General features: G+C 40.7%; 1 protein-coding gene and 1 long non-coding RNA gene across 2 annotated transcripts in view; one reads left to right on the forward strand and one right to left on the reverse strand.

Annotated features, from left to right (window-relative positions):
• LOC131824177 (uncharacterized) overlaps positions 1–19,457 on the reverse strand; it is a 253,679-nt gene that overhangs the window by 155,092 nt on the left and 79,130 nt on the right. The gene's annotated exons all lie outside the window — the stretch shown is intronic.
• Positions 17,626–18,315, forward strand: LOC131824176 (high mobility group protein B3-like). Its single transcript, XM_059161572.1, has one exon. The coding sequence runs from the start codon at positions 17,710–17,712 to the stop codon at positions 18,313–18,315; it is 606 nt and encodes a 201-aa protein (XP_059017555.1). The 5' UTR covers positions 17,626–17,709.

Genomic DNA, 19,457 nt, shown 5'->3' on the forward strand with positions numbered 1-19,457 from the left:
ACATAGAGTCTATGGAATATTATTTTGTGCTAAAAAGGAGTCAGCTATCAAGTCATGGAAAGACACAAAAGAATCTTAAATGCATATTACTAGGAAAAATAAGCCAACCAAAAAGTTTACACAGAGAGGATTTCAACTATATGACATTCCAGAAAAGGTGAGGCTATGGAGACAGTACAAGTAACAGTTATTTCTAGGGGTTGGGAGTGGGAAGTGATGAGTAGGTAGAGCACAAAGATTTTAGGGAAGTGAAAATACTCAATATATTATAATGATGAATATATGCCATACATTTGTCCAAAGCCATAGCTTGTATAACACTAAGAGTGAAAACTAAACTATGGACTTCATATACTCATGATGTCTTAATGTTATAGGTTCATCTTCGGAAAAAAAAAAAAAAAAGATTAACAAAAAAATTAACAAAAAAACTCCCCACACAAACACAAAACAAAAATCAAGTACTATTCTAGTTATAATACATAATGGGGCTATTATTAATGGGGAAATGTATGCGTTTATGGGGACAGGGATATAAGAGAAATCATAGTACCTCCTTCTCAATTTTGTTGGAAACCAAAAACTGCTCAGACACATTTCTTTAAAGAAAGAAAGAAATGATGCCTTAGCTCCACGACACCCAAATGATTAGCAATCTCCAGGGTGAGGACCTGCTTATGGGAATTTTTTTAAAGCTCTTTAAAAGAGGCTGATATTGCCACATAAGGGTTTACCAGACTCTTAAATTGACTACAGTTCATTCCTCTGGCCAATTTCCAGTAATAATGGCTTCTTTCTGCATCTTAAATCTTCCAAGTTCTTGTCCGTGGGCCCTCACAAGTATGATTTCTTCTGTTCTTCCTGCCTAGGATGCTTTCTTCTACCCCACACCCACCAGTAATCACCTAGCTCAGTGGCTCTCCTTCTCTGTCGAGTAGAATTCCCTCACAAGCCAGCAAAGCACAGAGAGACCCCACAACACTGGAATAGGAGAAGACCGAACCTGGGCATTTTGGGGTGAATTTTTCTAAAAAAAAAATTTTATTTATTTATTTGAGAGACAGAGATCACAAGCAGGCAGAGAGAGAGGAGGAAGCAGGGTCCTTGCTGATCAGAGAGCCCAATGCGGGGCTCAATCCCAGGACCCCGAGATCATGACCTGAGCCGAAGGCAGAGGCTTTAACCAACTGAGCCACCCAGGAGTCCCTGGGGTAAATTTTTAAAATTGAAATCATTGTAAATTCACAGGCTGTTATAAAAAATAATACAGAAACCTTTAGTGTACTTAACCCAGTTTCCTCCAGTGGAAACATGTATAATCTATCATAATTACTGGTATAACCTATCACTCCCAGGATATTAATATCCACCTCATTGAGACTTCTCCAGTTTTGCTAGTCTTTGTGTGCGTGTATTCCATTCTATATTATTTTATCCCCTTTTTAGGTTTGTATATGCACCATCACAGTTAATATAGTAATCAGTTGTAACACCATAATGATTCTGTTGCCTTCTTAGAGTGGTGGTTTCCAGAGCTTAGGCAATGGGTGTAGGGATACAGGAGGGAGTCAGACGTTTGCATTGCTACCCGTACTCCAGGAGAGTCTGATATCCTCCAATGGTGGAGAAATGCCGACCTAGCTAATTCCTACTCATCCTCTAATACTCCATTTTCTTGGGTTCTAGACTCCCTAATTCATTCCCCCCTATAATGCAATCTCATAGCAGCCTCACTTTTAAAAAATACTCTGTACACCTAGAATTCTTTGTCTAGCCTCTGTCTTTCCCAAATAAATGATCTTCAAGCAGGATCCCTAACACTTAAGCTGACCAGTCCCCAATACTTTTTAGGGAAGAAGACAACCCCAGACTGTCTGAATCTAAAGCATGTGCGATCCACTATAGTCCCCTGGCTATGGACAGCCAGAGGCAATCTCCCCAAAGTATTCTCCCATTCACAGTCTTATTTGTTGTGTGGATTTTATTAGCACTTTTCATGCCATACCCTGAAACTTTTTCTGGCATGAGGAGTTTACGTCAACTGCCCATAATTCTTATAGTATATTCCACATGCTTTCCCCACATACACACATTTATATACACCATATATTTATAGGAGTGTGTGTGTATATTTGTATGAGCATTTAACCTGGGAAATGAATATATTAAAACCAAGGGTACGGAGTACACAGTCCCATATCACTTTTCCATTCAATATTTTAGTACTCACCTTGTAAAATCACCTTTCCATGGTTCACATCCTTTACAGCATAAATAATTTTTCCTGTTCTAACCAGAGTCACACTCTGCCCTCCCATCCTTCTTCAGTTCACACAGCTGAAAAGATAAGGGGCTTCACAGATCCTACATAGGCTGACTTAACAGGTCTGTCAAGATTTAAGCAGTGGAAGTGAGAGCCAAACAAATTAAAGTGCACCACATCAGCACAACTTTCCCTGATTTGGGTTCAAAACTGGGTTTATTTATTTTTTTATTTTAATTTTTTTAAAGATTTTATTTATTCACTTGACAGAGGAAGAGATCCCAAGTAAGCAGAGAGAGAGGGGGAAGCAGGCTCCTTGCTGAGCAAAGAGCCCAACACTAGGCTCATCCCAGAACCCTGAGATCATGACCTGAGCTGAAGGCAGAAGCTTAACCCAGAGACACCCAGGTGCCCCAAAACTGGGTTTAAAGGAAAAGTCTGTCTCTTGTGCAACTCCACATTTCCATGGACTGCTAGATGAGTTGAACCTTAATGTTCTGATTTCTGTTTTGTCCTGTTTGTCTTCCATAGGCTCTCTTGCTCATATGATCTCTCCACGGAATGGGAGATGGAAAGGACAAGGTCATCTAATCCAGAGGTTCTCGAACTTAAGCACGCATCAGCATCACCTTGATGGCTGCTTGAAACATAAGGACTGGACCTACCCCTGTAATGTCTGATTCCATAGGTGTGGGCCTAAGTCTGAGAAATTGTGTTTCTAACAAGTTTTCTAACAGGACCTATTGACACAGCTGGCCCATCTACCATACTTTGAGAACCACTGATCTAATCTAAACAGCAGCCTCTCAGGCAACAGTGATGTTTCCAAATTGACCCCAAACACACTGGTTGCAAAGTCTACCATGAATTACCAGGGGTGTGTGTATGGTTTTAAAAAAGTTTGAGACAACTTCCAATTAGGAAATGTCACAGTGTAACTCAACCTTCAGCTTCCTTTTTTTAAAACAGAAAGAAAAAAAAAATACATCTGTTAACACAGGCCCTTCCTCTCTCATGGTATCAGTAAGCTGGAGCTGATCAGCATGGCTTCTACAGCTGTGTTTCTTTATCTTGGCTTCACACTTGAATTACCTGGTATGTTGTTAAAAACTGTAATACTCAGGCTGCACCCCAGCCCAATTATATTAGAATGCCCAGGGTGGCACCCACTTCCAGTACCAAATGGCAAGTATAGGACTTCATCTAATAAAGTCATCATGAGGAATAAATTTTATCGTAAAAGCAACAGACATTAGTTATATTATTCATTGAGCATTTATTTAATCTGTGTCAGGCACCATATTAAGTGATTTACAAATGTTAGTCCATTGATTGCTCTTTTAGAAAAAAGTGGGCACTGAATAGGCATCAATGATCAAAGGAGAAATTTATACAGTGAACCTCTTGTATAAAAGGAAAGGAATGTATTAGAGTTACATAGTAAAGGAAAATAAGTTGAATTAATTTAAAACTTGGCTCTATCTCAGCCTGGCTGTGTTGTCATGGACAAAGACATAGTCTTTTAACATATGGTTTCTGTTTCCTCAGTTGTAAAATGGACATCATATTATCACTGCCTTCTTGTTGGAATTTAATAGATGTGGGCTTCTGGTGTCTGCTGCAACATGAAAAGAGCTTGGAAGTCATCCCTCCCATCCTTAGAGCATAAGAAAACTAGATCCATTAAATATCAGTGGCTTGTTCTGGATCCATCAGAGAATGGAGGTTACAGGGCAAACTGCCACCCAGAAATCTGGAGAGTCAAGTGCATTTCCAGGGCCACAGTTAAGATCTATCCACCCAAAGCACAAGTTGCTGGCACCAAAAACTGATAAAAGTGCCCAGACAGTTATGTTGAGGAACTGCTGGAGGCCAAGCTTTTCACTATATATTGGCATCGTAATAACAGTTGGGAAGTGTTTTCTTCTCTCTTTCTCTCTCTCTTTTTTCCTTTAAGTGTTTCTGTAGGATTGTTATTATTCCTTTTTCAAATGTGTGATAGAATTTGTCAGTGAAGCCATCTGGGCCTAGACATTTATTTATGACTTTTTAAATTCCTTGAGGGAAGGTACACTTCCTGGGCTCTATTTCCTGGAACGCTGTAGGTTCTCAAGTGATGATCCAAGACATCTTCTCTGGCTAAGCAGCAGAGAGAGAGAGAGAATAACCATTCTGAGTCCATAAAAAAAGGCCTCCCCTTGAGGAGAAATGATTTTAGGGAACTTATTTCAGCTTAGACAAAGGCATGTCTCCCATCCAAGTACCCTCTAGCTATCCTGCCTTACCTAGAGGGGCAAAAATCTTATGTAAACATGGATCACAGATTCAAGGAAATTGGTACAGAACTCTATCAGATAGAGAAGGGAGTGGGGGTAGGATGGGAATAAAAGAGCTACCTCACTGAATGAACCCTTGAGAAAATCACAGCCCAGGGACAGGGGCTCACTGAAAGAATAGATTCCATCAGAAGATCAAAGAACACTGCTCTTCCCCACATCTTATTACCACAGCAAAAGGACTCTAATTTAACCACAGTGTATTATGGGTGAAAGAGCTGCTAGAGGCACAGTCTGAGGGGCTGGGCTTACGGAAGCTCAAGACCAAAACACTAGGGGAACAGAAGTGTTCAACACAGCCCTGCAACCAGTCAGATTAACATAGTACTTCACATTAGAAATCTAATGCCCTCAATCTCGGATGCTCAATAAAATGTGTCTGGGTTTCAAAAAATGACAAGGCATGCCAACAGACAAGAAAAATGAAGCAAACATCAGGATCAGACTCAGATGTGACACAGATGTTGGAAATATCAGAGAATTTTAAATATTGATGAATACGACAGGGCTCTAATAGAAAAAGTAGACAATATGTGAGGACAGATGGAGAATGCAAATAGAAAGATGAAAACATTAACAAAGAATCTAAAACGGGCGCCTGGGTGGCTCATTAAGCCGCTGCCTTCGGCTCAGGTCATGATCTCAGGGTCCTGGGATCGAGTCCCACATCGGGCTCTCTGCTCAGCAGGGAGCCTGCTTCCTTCTCTCACTCTCTATCTGCCTGCCTCTCTGCCTACTTGTGATCTCTGTCTGTCAAATAAATAAAATCTTAAAAAAAAAAAAAAACAAAGAATCTAAAGGAAATGCTAGCAATCAAAACCACAATAACAGAAATGATTTAACATATTGGGAATTTATGGTGTACAAAAGAGCACAGAAAGAGCAGGGTAACTATTGGCTATTTAGGGTAAAGCTGATCAACACTTAAAAGGTATAACAAGGCAAGGAGATGGCTCTCAAGGGTTCTTTTGATCACAGAAGCAAGAGAGACAAAAACGCAACTGGGGTATTACCAGAAAAGGTGTATCTTCAGTAGTATGTGCTGAATTGTTCATATGCCCCCAAATTCATATATTGAAACCCAATCCCTCATGTGACTGTGTTTAGATATAGATCCTTTAAGGAGGTATTTAAGGCTAGATGAGGTCATAAAAGTGGGATCCTAGTCCTACAGGACTAGGGTCCTTAGAAGACGAGGAAGAAACACCACGGATGCAAAAAAGAAAAAAAAAATAAATAAAGAAAAGGCCATATGAGGACACAGTGAGAAGGGAGCCAATTACAAGTGGAAGATAGGAGCCTCAGGGGACAGGAACTTTACCAACACCTTGATGATGGACTTTCAGCCTCCAGAACTATGAGAAAATAAATCTCTGGGGTTTAAGGCACCCACTCCATGGCATTTTTTTTTTTTTATGGCAGGCCTAGCAGAGTAACACTTTCAAAAAAGGCAAATATCATCCCTACTTGCCCTGGGACCTTTCCTTAGGATGGCCATTTACAAGTGAGGAAGAACATGTAAATGAAGTAAAGAGACATCAGAGGCAGGTCCACATTCAGGTCAACTAACTCCAGTTAGGAAGGCTATTTGGGGAGGAGTGTGACCTTTGTGCTGAGAAAAAAATACAAAAATATAACAAGTTGACAAAGTTAAATAGTCAAATTGATCCTAAAGGAGAACAAAAAAACAAACAATGGGACAGAATGAATATTTAAAATATAACAAACTTTCTTCCAGAAATATGGGATTCAAATCTACTCTCAAATGAATGTACAGGGTGCCAGTTAAATTTAACCAAAAATAATCAACTCCAAGACATATTCTAGTCAGCAATAGTCTGATAGAATTTTGATAGGGGTTGCACTGAATCCATATAAATTTGGGAACTGCCATGTTAACAATATTGAGTACTTCAATCCATAAACATGGTATGTCTCTATTTATTTAGCTCTTCCCTAACTTCTCTGTGCAATGTTTTGAAGTTTTTAGTGTATGGGTCTTGCACTTATTTTTGTTAAAATCATTGTTATTTATTTTGTTCATTTTGATATAATCACATTGAATTGTTGTCATTTTTAGATTGAATTTTTTGGCTGGTATATGGAGATACAGTAGTTTTGTGTACACATCTAGAATCCTGCTCTCTTGTTAAGCTTGCTTATTTAGCCATTTGGTAGATTCCTTAGGAGTTTTCATCCCAAACGTATGGCTTTAATCACTTTTTCTTCCTCTGACACTGACTAGATCCAGTAATGTTTAGCAGAAGAAGTCAGGGTGGACAGCCTTATTTGTTTCTGAACTTAAGGGGAAGGATTCCATTTTTTATCATTAAAAAATATGTAGGCTGGGGCGCCTGGGGGGCTCAGTGGGTTAAGCCTCTACCTTCTGCTCAGGTCATGATCCCAGGGTCTTGGGATCGAGCCCCGCATTGGGCTCTCTGCTTGGCAGGGAGCCTGCTTCCTCCTCTCTCCCTCTGCCTGCCTCTCTGCCTACTTGTGATCTCTGTCTGTCAAATAAATAAATAAAATCTTAAAAAAAAATGTGTAGGCTTTTCATAGACAGGCTTTATCAATTTGAAGGACATCTCTACAAAGTTTGTTGAGATTTTTTTTTTCCTTGTACCATGAAAAGGTGTTAGCTTTTCTTTTTCAAGTGCTTTTCCTGTATTATTGAGATTATGTGTTTCTGTTCTTTATCAGTACACTGTAATACATTAATTGATTTTCAAATGTTCAATCAGCCTTATATTCTTTACATAAACTCATTTAGTCATGGTATACAAACCTTCTTATATATCGCTAGCTGTGATTTGCTAATTTTATTAAGAATTTTTGTCTATGTTCATGAGGTGTTTTGGCCTGTAGCTCTCTTTTCTGGGGATGACTTAATTTCGCCTTCTCAAGGAGATAAGAAGAGTCCCCCCCCCCTTTTCTTTCTGAAAAAGTTTGTGTACGATTAGGATTCTCCCTTAAGAAAGATAAAAAATGATAGACTTCAACAGGTAAGCCATCTGGTCCTAGACTTTTACTTGTGAAAAGGTTTTTTTCCACCTAATTCAGTGCCTTTATTTGATAAGAATCAATTCAGCTTTTCTATTTTTTTTTCTTATTATTTTTGGTAAGTTGTGTCTTTCTAGGAAATTTTCTATTTTGTCTAAATTGTCTAATTTGTTAGTATCAATCTTCTTCAGAGGATTTTTCTTATTCTACTAATATCTGTAGGGTTGAAAGTAATGTCCTAATTTTATTCCCCATTTTGGTGGTTTGTGTTTTCTTTTCTTTTTCCTGAGAAGAGAAGGGACTATCAAGAAGCTATAAGGAGCCATACAAGAAAAGAAGTGATCTTGAAGTCAGCCAATGAAGAAGAAATAGACACAGACATATGGATAAGAGAAAGACTTAGGGACAGTAATAGGACTTAGTGTGGAATCACAAGAGTAATAGAGAGGGTGGGAAGGGTCAAAGGTGTTTCCCAGATTACTGCGTTGGCTCTCTGGGCAGATGGTAATGCCATTTTACAAATCTCTGGACCCCAAGAGAGAAAGTCAATTTGAGGGCAAAGATCACTTGATTTTTTATTCAAACTAAATATCTTAATACAGAGGGGTAACAAAATAACACAAGTTTGCAGACTAAACCAGGTTGGCTTTTTTTGTTTGCTTTTTTTAAATAGGGGGCAAATGATAACATATTTTTTTGTTTAATTTTTAAAGATTTTATTTATTTATTTGAGAGAGAGGAAGAGAGGAGATCATGAGCAGGCACAAGGGGTAGAGGGAGAAGCAGGCTCCCTGCCCAGCAGGGATGATCCTGGAATCATGACCTGAGCAGAAGGCAGACTCTTAACCCACTGAGCCACCCACACAGTGACATTTTAAGAGTTTCATCTGAGGGACAGTTTGGAAGGGGAATAAACTTGAAGGATGCCTGTAGGACTCAGGATGCTTGTCTTCCCCAGTAGCTTTTCCCACATCCATACTGCTGACATCCAGATTTGTGGCGTTTTGCACTGATCCACTGTTGGCAGCTTACTATATCCTTCATAGAAGGTCACACAGTATGCAGATACCTGAGACCAAGTCACACACAGGGAAATGTCACCATGAAGATGATCACTGTATTAACCATTTTTTTTTTAAATTTCCTTTTCTAATGCTTTTATATCTGGGGCCTTGCTGACCACCCCCAGGGTAGCGATTCCCTAACATAGCAAAGGACTCCCTGGCAAGCTCACTTTTCATAGGCAAACAAATCCATCCAGAGCCTGCACCCCCGCCACCTCCTTCACAGGCTATCACACTCCACCCACTATCCACCTGCTATAATCATCCCAGGGCAGGAGTCAGACTGCTAGGTATGACCTCTATATTCCAGAGCCCACTGAAATTACTCAACCTAGCCAATTTAAATCTTGCTTATTGTGCCTTATTCCTTCCTTCCCACAAAAACCTCAGGAAAGGTTCCAGCACGGTTTCTCCAAATCCCTCTGCCTCCTGAACTATCGCTCCCAGTCATTCCCTGGGTGGACCCTCATGGCCTGGTGTGCCTCCTCCTCTGTGAGCAACAAACTATCCTTTCAAAGGTGTTATCTCTTCATCTACGGGCCTTGCCATATCTAAATAAACATAAAACCCGAGTTTTAAAACAATCAATGAGCAATCTCACATACTTCACAAATTAGATCTATGTGTGCCTGAGGCACAGAAGACTATGCCTGTACATATGCAAGGCAATTTTTCCTCTATTACTAACCCCCCACCCGGGTTGGATCCAGGAACTTTGAAATAAAATGGTCCCCACAACAGCAGAGGATAAATGACCTTTAGAAAAGTATTTGGGACCTAATTATTTCTGTCAAATCCCAGAGAGTGTTAGGAGATTGATTACAGAACAGCTACCCTATTGCCTTATTTGCTGGATTTGGTCTCATCCTGTTCTCTCTGCAGGGCAAGATCAAGGAAGCAGGAGCTTATTTTCTCCTGTCATTGTGCTGAATACCTGCTTAATCCAAGCATTATTTAATATATTTGGTGAGGTCATAAGACAAAGCACACCTTGGTACATGCGTGTGTGTTGGGGTGGGGGAGAGATAAAGGGGAGACAGGTGATTCCTTCCGATCTGGTCCACAAGCATAAATCCCAGGAGAAGGATGAGATGAGAGGTTATCTACCATATCCACTGTCAGTTACATTTCCTGCATGCCTCTCCCCAGAGAAACATGTGTATTTCACATGCTAGGTGAAATAGGTTTAAAAATTACAATGTATATTTGTCATACAAGGGGACCAGCACCTGTAACTGTTGATCAAACAAAGAAGAAGTGTTGACTGGGTTTAATGCAGTAGGAGAAATAAATTGGCTGAGTGAGCTTATTTCAAGGTAGCAAATTGTGGGCAATTAAAAAAAAAAAAATCAAGGGTGATTTTGACTATCCTGGATATACATTTTTCAATTGACTTCAGTACCTAAGCTTTAAGAAAAACTAGACTTTGCTCTTTAGGGCACTCACTATGGACCAGAGACTAATTCTGCAGAATACAAAGGCGTGTACAGGCCATGTGCCTTCTAAGCTCATTTACTCACGGTAGAGACATGAATGAGTAAGGCAAAAATAGTCAAAATCAACATAAATGTCAAATGAGAAGAATATCCAATATATGTTATGTCAATTGAATCTTGATACACAGATTGGGTGTCCATAAGAGAGGAAAAGAATAAAGGGAATCCTACACTTGTGAAATTTAAGGGAGAAGAGAGAGTATCTGAGAAATGTTTCTCTTTGCTCACTCTATTCAGGCATGTAAGCGAGTAAAGGGACAGGGAGAGGCAGCAGTTCCATCAACACCCGCATAGATACAATGACCCTGCAATACCACCTCTGGCACACAAGAGAAATCCTTGCACATTTGTAAGAAAAACTATATTCATATTCTCTGCCGCTTTGCAAAAGTGTGAAAATAATGGCAATGAATTTGAACTACTTGGAAAAACATGGTGAGACATCAACAAATACGGTTGAGGGAGAAAAGAAAACTATGGAATAATGCACATCATATGATGCTATGTCACCAATATAAATGTAGGAAAACCCCACGTACAAAGTTAACCTTATGCAATGAAACCAAAAGTTACTTCTGGTGAGGGTGAGAGGGAATCAGTGTTGATTAACTGATTAATCAATTTTTTAATTTTTTAAAATATTTTTTTAAGATTTTATTTATTTATTTGACAGAGAGAAATCACAGGTAGGCAGAGAGGCAGGCAGAGAGAGGGAAGCAGTCTCCCTGCTGAGCAGAGAGCCCAATGCAGGGCTTGATCCCAGGACCTTGGGATCATGACCTGAGCCAGAGGCAGAGGCTTAACCCACTGAGCCACTCAGGCTCCCCTCACTTTTGTAACTTTTTTAAAAAAATTATAAACACAGTAATTATATGTGGACATCTTTAGGAACTAGAAATAATATTACAACTACCAAGAGGGATTAATTCCAAGGAGTAGAACTACAAATGCCATCTCCTGTTTTGTACTTTTCAGATTACTCCTCCAACAACTATAACTCTCTTTCTCTAACCAAAAAAAAAAAAAAAAAAAGTATTTAAATTTTGAAAGCACAAAGCACAAAGCATAGCTGGAGGCCAGCGGGAAGGACAGTTGGACTGGAACACCATAAAGAGGATACTAGAAGATAGGTTCAAAGAGACAAACTGGTGCAGGGCTCTAGAAACTTTTAAATGCAAGGTTAAGAATTTAGACTTCTTCCTCCGCTCCCTGTGAAGCATTACTTGTTTCTGCACAGCAGAATGTCATGAAGCAAAAGGATAAATCCGTATCTATTCTTCACCCCTACCTCTCAAAGGGTATCTTTTCACTATCATCCCCAACGTGACAGAACTCTTAAAGGTTTAAGAAGTTGGGTAGGAACTTTAAAGACATGCTCTCTTCTCGCCAAGGGGGTCACTCTTGAAAGAAGGATTTCAACTCTTAAGACTTTAAAAAGCACATTAAGAATTGCCTCCTTCCTCTCCTGGCTCACCCTTATTCCATAGCATGAATGCTCATAGAAGGCACTTGAAGATGATGATGCTTTTTCAAGTGTAAGTGGTGAGCAGGTTCTGCTGTCAGCAGGGAAAAGTGTGATCACATTTCTTTCATCTCTGTGACCTCCCAGGTCCTGTCTGTCAAAGCAGAAGTGAGCAGTAAACCTTTGGTGAAAGGAAGAAAACAATTGTGAAGAGGATGGCTGGCGGCGGGTGGGGGGAAACAACAGCGAACATTCTTTCTGAAAGTCTGGGATGTTGCGGAGTTAAGCTACTCTGAACAGTAAAAAGATACGAGACAGACCCAGTTAGATTTGTAGGATTCCTCATGTGCTATGTACCTATGATTTAGCAGCAAAGCGCCTTACATAGATAAGTAAATGATTATTTACAGGAAAGGGTTAAACATAGTATTTCATCAACCAGAAAGGAAGAATCTGCTAATGTCTCTGTCTTTCAGACTTAAAATAGTCCCATCCTTGACTCTATGTTCCCTATTCCTCTTCTCAGTTTCTGCTCAGGATGATCAAAGAAAACACCACAAGAAAACAGTCCAGAGGAGTAGCCTGGGCTAATCAAGATAAAATAAAAAGGAAGGGATCATAGCCAGAGAAGGAAGGACACCGTCATGCAGTGAGGCACCCCTGATCTGCCTGACCCAACGACGAGGGACTTCTGTAACTGATGCGCTCCATCTTCATACTTTTCTCTGTCCATTGCATCTTCCACCACATGGTGCGCTGCTCTGTGCTCTGGGGATCGGTAGGGAAGCAAGCGAAACCGCCCCCCTCATGGAGCTCACACTCTGGTAGGGGAAACAGAAGTAAATACACACGATCCTCATTTCAAGGGTGAGGAGACCCTATCCTGAATGTAAGCAACTTGCCTAGAGTCCCAGGCCATTATCTGCCAGTGATGATGCCTATTGCCATCTGGCAGGCGTCTCACTGGCCCACAATAGCGACGCTTCGCAGAGGTCACTTTGGTAGTTAGACACACAACAGGCTTCTATCGATAAACAGCAAATTACTTTGTGGAGGAGCCGGGTGGCCTGAGACTTGTCTTCTGAATTTGAATGAAATTCAAAATACTGTCACTAGAGGGCAAGTTGACATACACCTTAAATAGAAAAAGAAGAAAGAAAGAAAGAAAGAAAGAGAGAGAGAGAGAGAGAGAGAGGCGGGCAAGATAAGACAAGCCTACAGTCTTGGAAACAGAAAGCCTTGAATGAGTCTCTATTTACTACGGCCCTCTCATTTTTACTAAAATTAGCGGCAGAATTGTGACCAGTAAGGGGTGTCCTAACATGCTTCTTACCAAGGATTATACAAAGTTTAGAAGTCAAATTACAGCATCATATAGTCCATCAGACTGCAGGCACACTGATTCCTCAAGTTTAATTTTAATAATAAGGATTATAACGTGTTAGGCTTAACAGCAATCAGATTTTGTCATCCCCTTCTTGGTCTGCCTGAGAAATGTCACTGTTCTTCCAAGGCTCATCTCACCCTCCTCTGCACAGTCTTTTCATTTCCTCTTTCCCCAGAGTCCTGCTGTCTTTCGCCTTGTGTGCACTGTGGGCGGCTCCTACTCACCATAACCCTGTAAGGAGGAGACTGACTTCCCCACTTGACACATGGAAGACAGTGAAGCCCAGAGTGGTTAGGAGGTTGCTGTTGTGCCATCAGGCTACCAGTATGGTCACCGGCTAACAGATGTTTTTATTAGATTGTATGTAACGTGAGGGCAGGGATCATCAACACATCCCCAAAGGGCCGAGCATTGTGCCTAGAATAGGTTTCGTGCTCTGTATACAGAAGAGTGGGCCAACACTCTACAATTCTCAAAATATCTCCTTTGCAGGTTTGTGGTTGAGGATGAGGGGCCAAATGGGAGACAGGTGAGAAGTACTCAGTTGCACACCTGGCATACAGCCAATAATAAAAAAACTCTGATGATTATTATTAGCGTGTTGTTGGTCTTACGATGTTGGTCAGCGGCTAATTTAAGTTTAAATTCAAATTTCCCTCCATGATTCTGCAAGCTCTGCAAGATCTGTCCTCTGCCTGAATCTCCAACTCTAGCTTTTGTCCTACTCCAAGTCCCAGGCCACACTCCTCACCACCTCTCTGGTCCTCAAATGTATCAAGCTGGTCCCTGCTCAGGCCCTTAGTTCTCACTCTTCTTTAGCCAGATTCACTCTTCTCAGGCTTTGGATGGCATCACTTCTTGTCCTTTCAGTCTCATTTTATCTGTTACCTCCTCCAGGAAACCATCCTAGACTACCCTAGAGAACCTCCTGCCCTGCCTCAACCCTATTTCCTTCCTTCATAATACTAAGTATGGTTTGAGTTTCTTTCATCCATCTGTTTACTTGTTTTTGTGTCTCTTTTGGGTTTATGGACCAGTGCTTGCATGCACCTCTGTGGGCTCAATGCCTAACACACAGTAGGCCATCACTAGTTTATTTGTTTGTTTTTTAATCAGAAGGATGGATGCACTGACAAAATAACAAATAATTACCAGATGAGAAAACATGAGGCCTGGAAAATGAAAGGGAGCCAGAGAAAAGAACAGGTGTTGTTATGAGTTAAACTCTATTTCCCAAAATGGTATGTTGTAGTCATAACCCCAGGTAACTATGAAGTGACCTTAATTGGAAATAGGGTCTTTGCTGATGTAACAAGTTAATGTGAAGCCATTAGAATGGACCCTCATCTAATATGATTATTGTCCTTATAAGGAGAGGGACATCTGGACAAACACACACAAACACACACACACACACACATGCACACACACACACACGCACACGCACACATAGGAATGCCGTGTGAAGACAAGGACACAGAGGAAAGGTAGTAATGTAAAGAAACAGGCATAAATTGAGGTGGGCTGCCACAGACCAAGGAACGTCTGGAGCTTCCAGAAGTCTGATCCTCACCAACACCCCTCAAAGGGAGCCTGGATCTGCTAACATTTTGATTTTGGACTTCTAGCTTCTACCACAGGGAGAACACATTTTTTTGTTTGTTTGCTTTTCAAGCCAGCCTGTGTGTGGTATTTTGTTACTGCAGCCCTAGGCAACTAAACAGGTGGACAGAATGTTGAATGGATAGAGATACATACAGGTTTGGAATCAAAAACACACCATATTTGAGTCCCAGCGATGATAATGTAAAATGTTTTCTGCTGACATCTGTATAGCATAACACATTATTTTAGAAAAAGAAATTCTTACGTTGGTTTCCTTGCCCCCAAACTCCCATGAAACAAGCAACAGAGCTCTAAAAGCCAAGATACTAGTGGGCTTTCCTGCTACCATAATGGTGACCTCTGATGAGCTCTGTTCTTGGGGCTGGGTGAATGGGGGACTCATGTGAACTCCCCACTCCTATCATTTTAACTGGATTGGCTCTAGAAGTTTCCCAGTTCTCTGACCAACTTTGCTGAGGCCATTTGGGTCCCTCTCACAGCTTTAGTGCCACACCAAGCCTTGTCAATTCCTAATCCAGGAGGATTTCAGGAGCTCCAGTTCACTGTTGAAAAGGACCAGCACCAAAGTCTACTCTTTCACCAAAGCTCTGGCCCCGTTGCCAACAGCTAAGTCTGTTACTCTAGGAAATAAGTTCCGTTACTGGACGCTTGTCTTACTCTGTAGTCTTTATTAGCCACATTGATGATAGTTTATATGGAATCTACTGTTTTGAGATTCTGAGCAGAAGGCAGGAGAGCTGAGAGAGTCATATACTAAAGTCAGACCAGCACTCAAACCCAAGCGTTACTCAGTTAATTATTCCCTGGGCCACATTTGTTCTCATCTATAAACAGACATGACCATCACTTCATAGAATTGCTGTAAGCAAGCACTTACTACGGCTCATGGCCAAGACCTGACATTGGCATTTTGTTGTACTCTTGCCAGGCTTCCTAATGCCACTGAAACATGAGCCTGAGAGCTCAGAAATATTTATTTTCAGATTCCATTCAAGTAGACATAAAGTGCTAAAGATTGGGCATTAGCATAGCTCAGATTTGGCTGAATACAGCAAACCAAGTGCTCATGCATCCTGCAAGATGAAAGGAGAGTCAGAGGGGAATATTTACTCAAGTACCACTCAACCTTCCCAGATTCAAATAGAAACCTGCTCTCTGCAAACAAGCTTGGTCCCCCAAATGGGGGGGGGATGTCAAATTTGAACATATGTCACCCTTCACAATGCATCATCTTTGCTAAGGATGCACATGGGTTTGGAAGTAAAGGATCTAGGCACCATTTTTGGACCTAATCTCTAACAGGTGAATGCTAAGCAACAGTAACAACAAAGACAGCATTTACTGAGCCAGTCCCTGTTCTCAGCACCTTCTACAAATTAGCTCTTTTACTCCTCATAATAATTCCAGAACACTGGCATTATTTTGTCCCCATTGTGTAGATGAGAAAATTGAGACACAACCCACATGATTCCAGAGTCCTAGCTCTTAACCACCACCAACGATGCATCCCTAAGAACAGCTACAGATTTGTGAGCATCTACCTGTACCACACTATGTGCTGTCATAGCTTGCCTCCCTGAGGTCAATAATGAGAAGATACCACCAAGCTGTCTCACAAGTTTGAGATGACTCTCCAAAGCATGTATTTGTAAGCATTTATAGGACATCAAGCTTTTTACAAATGTTATTTCTGTAAGGACATTTGTGAATTGCAAAAAGATTACTGGGATCTAATGAAAAACACTGCAATGTTTTGAGCATACTCCTCTGGGTTATCTTCTTTTAGCCTTTCATTGCCCTTGAACTTCATTACAGCTCTGCAAATTAGATATAACTGGTAGCATTGAAAAACCGGACCCAAGGACTTGCAAATATTTTGTTTGGTACAGGTCCAAGACTTCATTCTTCTCCCATGGATCAAAAAACAAAAGCGCAAAACCCAAAACCTGTTTGGTGTTCATTTGCAGTCTCCATTCAATCTTCTATTTCACATAAATGTGTACTTCTTAGACTTCTCCTGTGAGTCTGTTATAAAAAATGTCTGATTCACTCTCTAATCACGAGCTAGTAAAATCTTTAATGTATTCATGTTCATTTTTTTTGTATGTGAAAATTATCCTTTAATACTATTGTCACTAAGAAAGAATTTAAAACTTTTTTGAACAATAATTCTGTATGTATATGAGTCATCAATACTTCATGAAGACACTTCCTTCCCATTGCATTATACTCAATTGCCTTTAAATTAGTAGATGGAAACTGATAGAACACGTACATGCCTTGATTTATTTTCATATACAGGCAACATGCATGTGTAACATCACAGAGTTATTGCATCTTGGGTTAAAAAAAAAGTGGGTCAAACTGTCAAGAGGTGGAGATTTCTGTGAGAATGCAGAAACATATTACATGTCAACAGGTTTTGCCCTACAAATCTAAACAAGCAAACAAAAAAACTCCCAAAACCTCAGTGTAACTGTCACAACAGATGACATAAGAACAGGTTTCAGTGCTGGCATCGAAGCAAATCTGTACTGACTGGCTGGAGGAAAAAAAAAAAAAAACTCTAAGACAACAAAGACACCACTTGACACAGAAGATGGCCAGATGAGATACTAAAAAAAAAAAAAATCCTCTAACAAAACATAGTTTGAAATAGAAAAATAAAGTAAGAGAAATGGGTGAACCCAGGCTATCAGCAGATAGCTGATAAACCCAGAAAGAGAAGGGAAAAATTCTCAAGAGATGTTCCACACAAAAAAATCACCTTAAAAATGAAAAATAGCACTGAAATCCAGAGTGGTAATAATCTAGCCGAGCAAGACAGGAAAAAGAGGTAACAGAGAGATGTACCTGGTTGAAAAAAAACAACAAGAATAACAACAAACCCAAAGACATGGTTGTGATATTATCTATTTTACTTACAAGGAATATGTAAGCCCAAAGCGATTTTTAGAAGGCTTTAGAAAAGACACTGATTGGCGGCTTTTGTGGAGGCAGCTAGCGCGAGGTTGGGGAGCGCTGAGCCGCGTGTCGTGCCCTGCGCTGCCCAGACTAGCGAACAATACAGTCAGGATGGCTAAAGGTGATCCCAAGAAACCAAAGGGCAAGATGTCTGCTTATGCCTTCTTCGTGCAGACATGCAGAGAGGAACACAAGAAGAAAAACCCAGAAGTCCCTGTCAATTTTGCAGAATTTTCTAAGAAGTGCTCTGAGAGGTGGAAGACTATGTCTGGGAAGGAGAAATCTAAATTCGATGAAATGGCAAAGGCAGACAAAGTGCGTTATGACCGGGAAATGAAGGATTATGGACCAGCTAAGGGAGGCAAGAAGAAGAAGGACCCTAATGCCCCCAAAAGGCCACCGTCTGGATTCTTCCTGTTCTGTTCAGAATTCCGCCCCAAGATCAAATCTACAAACCCTGGTATCTCCATTGGAGATGTGGCAAAGAAGCTGGGCGAGATGTGGAATAACTTAAGTGATGGTGAGAAGCAACCTTACAACAATAAGGCAGCGAAGCTGAAGGAGAAGTATGAGAAGGATGTCACCGACTGTAAGTCTAAAGGAAAGTTTGATGGCGCGAAGGGTCCCACCAAAGTTACCCGGAAAAAGGTGGAAGAAGAAGATGAAGAAGACGAGGAGGAGGAAGAGCAAGAGGAGGAGGAGGAGGAGGATGAATAAAAGAAACTGTTGATCTGTCTCCTTGTGAATACCTTAAAGTAGGGAGCGCCGTCATTGACACTGACACCCCTCTTATTGGAGGCATGTCTGTTGCCCTCGTTCGGTTTAATCACACAACTGGGTCATGGTCATATTGTAGTTTCTCAAAGTGCTCTAGAAATTGTCAGTGGTTTACATGAAGTGGCCATGGGTGTCCAGAGCACCCTGAAACTGTATCAAAGTTGTACATATTTCCAAACATTTTTAAAATGAAAAGGCTCTCGTGTTCTCTTCACTCTGTGCACTTTGCTGTTGGTATGACAAGGCATTTAAAGATGTTCCTGGCATTTTCTTTTTTTGATTTGTAAGGTGGTGTTAACTATATGGTTATTGGCTAGAAATCCTGAGTTATCAACTGCACATATCTATAGTTTGTAAAAAAGAACAAAACCACTGAGACAAACTCTTGATGCTCCTTGCTTGGCATTGAGGCTGTGGGAAAGATGCCTTTTGGAGGGGCTGTAGCTCAGGGCGTGCACTGTGAGGCTGGACCTGTGGACACTGCAGTGGGCATCCATTTAGCTTCAGGTTGTCTTGTTTCTGTATATAGTGACCTAACATTCTGCTGCCATTCGTAGCTGTGGAGAAGGGGGGGGATCAGCTGGCATGAGAAGTGTTTGGATCCTTTCTAGTTAAGTGCGGTAGTTTTATACTGTTTATTTTGAAACAAACTGTGGAACTCTTCATTGTCAGCAAAGCGAAAGAGCCACTGCATCAATGAAAGTTCAAGAACCTTCTGTACTAAACACGATTTGCAACGTTCTGTTATTTTTTTTTGTATGTTTAGAATGCTGAAATGCTTTTGAAGTTAAATAAACAGTATTACATTTAAAAAAAAAGATAAGACGCGTGATTTATCCCTTTCATTCCTTTGAAATGGGAATACCAATAAAGCTGCAAAAAGTAGGCATCCTATCAAATACACACCATAGGCCCTTCTACAAAACACCTAGCAAGATAAAGTCAATGTCATTAAATAAAAGAAGGCAGTTCAAGGTCAAAAGAAACTAAAGGAGGGGTCTTGGCTGCACAGGAGAAACATCTGTGGGGCTTCAGAGATACTGATGCCTGAGTTTCACACCTAGAGGTTCTAACTGACATTG

The sequence above is a fragment of the Mustela lutreola genome, chromosome 2 (assembly GCF_030435805.1).
Source record: "Mustela lutreola isolate mMusLut2 chromosome 2, mMusLut2.pri, whole genome shotgun sequence".
NCBI classification, from domain to species: Eukaryota; Metazoa; Chordata; class Mammalia; order Carnivora; family Mustelidae; genus Mustela; species Mustela lutreola.